The sequence below is a fragment of the Hyaena hyaena genome, unplaced genomic scaffold (genome assembly GCF_003009895.1).
Source record: "Hyaena hyaena isolate Hyena2069 unplaced genomic scaffold, ASM300989v1 scaffold_284, whole genome shotgun sequence".
In the NCBI taxonomy this organism is placed as follows: domain Eukaryota; kingdom Metazoa; phylum Chordata; class Mammalia; order Carnivora; family Hyaenidae; genus Hyaena; species Hyaena hyaena.
Window position 1 is genome coordinate 218,095 of NW_024080913.1, and position 5,112 is coordinate 223,206.

Genomic DNA, 5,112 nt, shown 5'->3' on the forward strand with positions numbered 1-5,112 from the left:
AATAAAATACATGCACACATAGAACCATATATCCAACTTGATATCTCTCCTAGGGTATCACCTAGACTCTTCAGACTCAAGCCCAAAACCGAATTGGGCACCTAATCTTCCCCTTTGCCACCCTTCCGAAGCTGATCTTCTTCCAGTAGTCCATATCTTTAAAAAAATTATTTTTAATGTTTATTTATTTTTGAGAGAGAGAGAGAGGCAGAGCATGAGCAGGGGAGGGGCAGAGAGAGAGGGGGACAGAATGTGAAGCAGGCTTCAGGCTCCAAGCTGTCAGCATAGAGCCCGACGGGGGGCTTGAACTCACAAACCGTGAGATCATGACTTGAGTCGGACACTCAATTGACCGAGCCACCCAGGCACCCCCCCAGTAGTCCAGATCTTATGGAATAAATGCTATCCATCCAGATGCACAAACATGATACCCATCCTTGACACTTCCCCTCCTGTAACTCATCTAATACCACATCCTATGAATTCCCTCCTAATATGTATCTTGTAGGCACAATTTCTCTCCACCTCCACCGCGGCCACCTTGATCCAGGCCATCATCATCTCTCACCTAGACTGCTACTCCCGGCTGGTCTCCCTGCTTGCCCTCTTACCTCTCTGACAATTCACACTGCAGCGAGTGATCTTTGCAAAATACAAATTTAAAGATGGCTTAATGCAATGCATGCATGATCCTTGATTGGCTTTCCAAAACTAAAAAGCTATAAAGAATGCTAATGAGACAACTAGGGGAATTTGACTGTCAACTTTTTTTAGACAATAGTATTATAGAAGATTAAATGTCTTGAATGTGGTAATGGTATTGTGATGATGCAGGAAAATGTACTTGTTCTCAGAAGATATATGCTGAAGTAGATAACGGTGCAATGTAAACATTTTTGCAACTAACTCCCAAATGATTCAGCAAAAATAACCACTATTTTATTATTGTTATTACATAAGTACAAATTGAAAGAGAGACAAAGCAAGTCAGGTGAAATGTCAGTGAATCTGGATGAAGGGTAAACAGGGTGCTCATTGTACTAACCTTGCAACTTTCCTGAAAGTTAAAAAATTTTTTTTTCTTTCTTTTTTTAATTTCTAGGAGAGAGAGAGAGAGAAAGACAGCGTGAGCAGGGGAGGGTCAGAGAGAGAGGGAGATACAGACTCTGAAATAGGCTCCAGGCTCTGAGCTGGCAGTCAGCACAGAGCCCGACGCGGGGCTTGAACCCACGAACCGCGAGATCATGACCTAAGCGAAAGTCGGACGCTTAACCGACTAAGCCACCCAGGCGTCCCCCCCAAAAATTTTTTTAAGGCTAGGGAAAACATATGTCATTATGTTAAATTACTTGAGTGTGATAAGTTTAATGTTTATTTATTTTTGAGACAGAGTACAAGCTGGGGAGGGGCAGACAGAGGGAGACAAAGAATCTAAAACAGGCTCTGTGCTGCCAGCTCAGAGCCCCATGCGGGGGATCGAACTCACAAGCTGTGAGATTATGGCCTGAGTGGAAGTTGGATGCTTAACCGACTGCGCCACCCAGGCGCCCCGAGTGTGATAAGTTTATTGTGGTTATACAGAACGTTCTTGTTCTTAGGATATATGCGTTGGAGTACCTAATGGTGAAATGTCTGTGCTATCTGTAACTTATTTTCAAATGTTCCAACCAAAAAAAGTATATAAATATATTTTTAAAAGTATATAGGCATATACAAAGTACTTAAACATATATGTATGTAAGTATATTATATACATAAATGTAAAAAATAGTGAAAGGTAGAAAGACGTTGCTTTGGTTTCAACTTTTCTGCAGCTTTGGCATTTTTCCCGAATTAGAAGGTGGGGGAAATACTTAGAAAACTGTGAAGATATAATCGATTAAAGATACAAAATAAAATACAAATTGAAAGCTTAGACATCATCTTGGAAAAAATCCCATCCTGTTACAGCTCTGCTTAAAATCTTCATTAATACTGCCCACTGCTCCCAGGATAAAGAGAAAGCCACCTAATAAGGCCTACAGGGCCGGGCCGGTCCAGCCCCTGCCTTCTCCCAAGCAGGCCTTCCTACTCACTTCCCATTATCATCATCTCTGACCCCTGGGCTCCAACTACCCCCGACTTCACCTAAAGTAACCACTCCCCCAAGGTTCCCTCTCCTGGCCTTTGCCTGTGCAGCTACCACAGCCTGACAACGGAGGGACTGAGATGGGCTTTCGTTCTGTCTCTTCTAGACTCTTACCCTAAAATCTCCTCTGAAGTTTTCTCTGCACCCCCAAGGCTGGGCGACAGGACTCCTCGGAATCCTGCTCTCTCAGTGCCATTGAAGAGCCAAAAGTTAAGTCCTCCATTAAGAGAAACCTCGGGCTGCACGTAGCCCCAGTTCCAGTCCCAGGAAAAGCCTCAGACTGGTCAAGGCTAAAGCCATCCTCAGACCGCCCTCAGTTCAGTTAACCAAAAAGAAAAAAAAAAAAGAAAGAAACAGTCCTATGGTCTGAGTCAAGGCTGGAAACTGCAGATACAAACTAGCCAATTTCTCACTCCTTGTCTGAACCCCACATGGGCCCTTTGAACTCACCTCACAATTGGTCATTTTCAAAGGATTCTCAAAAGTCATGATTGGGTCCCACCAAAAGTAATGAACACCTCACAGATACTGAATGGTCAAAGCTGTAATTGTAATTGGTGCTTATGTGATGATGCTACATGTACTGTAACACCCCCATCCCTTACTCCTTAAAAACCCTGTTCGCTAATGTTCTTCACTTCACCTTGCTGCCACGACACCGGTAGGCTGGTGAGCCCCTGCTCGAGCTTGTAATAAAGACCCTTTTGTACTTGCATTGGTGCCGGCTCCTTGGAGGTCTCTGGGACTCGCGATTCGGGCACAACATCATCACAGCACTTAGCACATGGTGTTGTAGTTGCCGCTTACGTGTTCATCTTCAGTGTTCTGTACGCTCCTTGAGGACAGGGCCTGCTTTATTCAGGACTGGTCTGTGCACAGTAATTCTGTATCCGTAAATGAAATGGGCTTCTATTTTCTTGTATATACAATAAAAGAATTCGAATAGATGACAATAAAATGCAACAAATAACAGCAGTCCCAACTGCGCGGGAATTCCCGGGGTGGTTTTTTTTGCATCACTCTGCTTCAAATCCTAAAAGCACCAGGGGGGCGGGGATCTCAGACTACAGTTCCCGTGAGACCTCGGGGCGTCACGTGGTGTCCGCCCATTCTCCTATCGCGTAGCCAGAACTCCATTTCCCAGCGTGCCTCACGACGCCGCGGCCTCGCTCCGCAGAGAACTTCAGGAGCCGGGTTTCTGACCGACGGCCGCGGGAGCCAAGGCTGAGCGGAAGGTAGAAAGGGCCCAGCCTGGGGTTCAGAGGGGACACGGGCTCCGCCACAAGCCCGGAGTCACACCTACCCTACGTTTGCAACCTCCTGCCCACTCTCTGCTAAACGTGCCTCTCGCGGGCCCTTTCCAGCCCCTCCCTTCCTCCCCCAGTCCCCTCCTGTCCCCTTCCTGTCTCCTCCCCTTCGTTCTTCTGCGGTCCGCGGTTGGGGGCCAAATCCCGCCCCCACCCCCATCCCCCGCCTCACACAGGGGAAAGGGGCGGTGTCTGGAGTCGCGGCGGGCACCCAGCGGGAGCCGGGTGTGGCTGTGGGCGGCCGGAGATGGGGGACTGGGCGCTCCGCAGGTGGAAGGCCCAGGTCCTCACTGTTCTGCGCCCTGTCTCTGCAGTAGCCGATGCTGAGGGTGCAGCTGGTCGGGCGCCTGTTCCCCATGGCCGGCCGCGTCTGTCTGTCCCGGAGCAGCGCCGGCTTGGGGACTGCCGGTCCCGTCGAGGCAGCCATTCGCACGAAGTTAGAGCAGGCCCTGAACCCCGAGGTGCTGGAGCTGCGCAACGAGAGCGGCGGCCATGCGGTCCCACCGGGCAGCGAGACGCATTTCCGCGTGGCGGTGGTGAGCTCTCGCTTTGAGGGACTGAGCCTCTTGCAGCGCCACCGGCTGGTCCACGCCGCCCTGTCTGAGGAGCTGGCCGGGCCGGTCCACGCATTGGCCATTCAGGCACGGACCCCCGCCCAGTGGAAGGAGAACCCGCAACTGGACACAAGCCCCCCTTGCCTGGGTGGGAGCAAGAAAACTCGGGGAACCTCCTGAGCCCGCAGAGAGGGGAGACCAGCATCCCGATGATTTGGAAATAAACCACGGGCTTTCTTCCCTTCAATACCGTCTGGTGCTTGTGAGGGAGGAGGCTCCTTGGGCCCCGTTCAGCCAGCACATGCGTCTTCCCTGGAGATAGCAGCTCATTTCTGATCAAAGCTTGTCTAAGGGCAGAGTGGAATCACTCACCTGCCCTTGCCTTGGACTATTTGGGAAAAGCTGCCTCTCGTTTTATGTTAAATTGGGACTAAGGAGACCTGATGAGTTGGAAATAGTCCTGTTTATCAAAAGATAAATTATCATAGGAGACACACTGCTTTGTGTTGTTCGTGGCCAGTTGAGGAGTGCTACGATGTTCTTGGGAGAAGATACCTGTAGCCTAGGGTAGGCATGAAGGGTTTCATTGTGGGGAGTGGTCTAATTGGATCTTTAAAGGAAAGCACAGAATTAAACCAGAAAGGAGAGGAAGGATGTTCCAGGGAGGGGCATAGAAACTGGACTGAGCAGCAATGAGTGGAGAGGCAGGAGTTATAAATACATTTGAATTTCATACTGGCGGCATGTTGGGCTTTCTATCAGCCTATCCATTTCCAAAAGGATTTGCATTTGTTTCTCAGAAAAATCCTTAATGCAGGGCGCCTGGGGTGGCTCAGTTGGTTAAGCACCTGACTCTTGATCTTGGCTCAGGTCGTGGTCGCATGGTTCGTGGGTTAGAGCCTGGCATGGGGCTCTGCAGTAATGATGCAGAGCCTGCTTGGGATTCTGTCTCTCCTCCCCGCCCTTCGCCTACTTGTGCTCTATCTCAAAATAAATAAACTTTGAAAAAGGAGAAAGAAAAATCCTTAACAAGACCAAATGAAAACCAAAACACACTAAGGCAGTGAAAAGATGACAACATGATGGAAAATAAGTATAGAAGATGGAGAAAACTTTGTATAGC

General features: G+C 48.9%; 1 protein-coding gene across 1 annotated transcript; it reads left to right on the forward strand.

Moving 5' to 3' along the window:
* The first annotated feature begins 3,252 nt into the window (after window positions 1-3,252).
* BOLA1 (bolA family member 1) lies at window positions 3,253-4,485 on the forward strand. The gene is made up of 2 exons (XM_039246219.1): window positions 3,253-3,363; window positions 3,750-4,485. The coding sequence occupies exon 2, from the start codon at window positions 3,756-3,758 to the stop codon at window positions 4,167-4,169; it is 414 nt and encodes a 137-aa protein (XP_039102150.1). The 5' UTR covers window positions 3,253-3,363; window positions 3,750-3,755; the 3' UTR covers window positions 4,170-4,485.
* Window positions 4,486-5,112: the final 627 nt, after the last annotated feature.

What these genes read in the sequence shown, in the direction of transcription:
- BOLA1 (XM_039246219.1), top strand. Translation starts at nt 3,756, where the DNA reads ATGCTGAGGGTGCAGCTGGTCGGGCGCCTGTTCCCCATGGCCGGCCGC.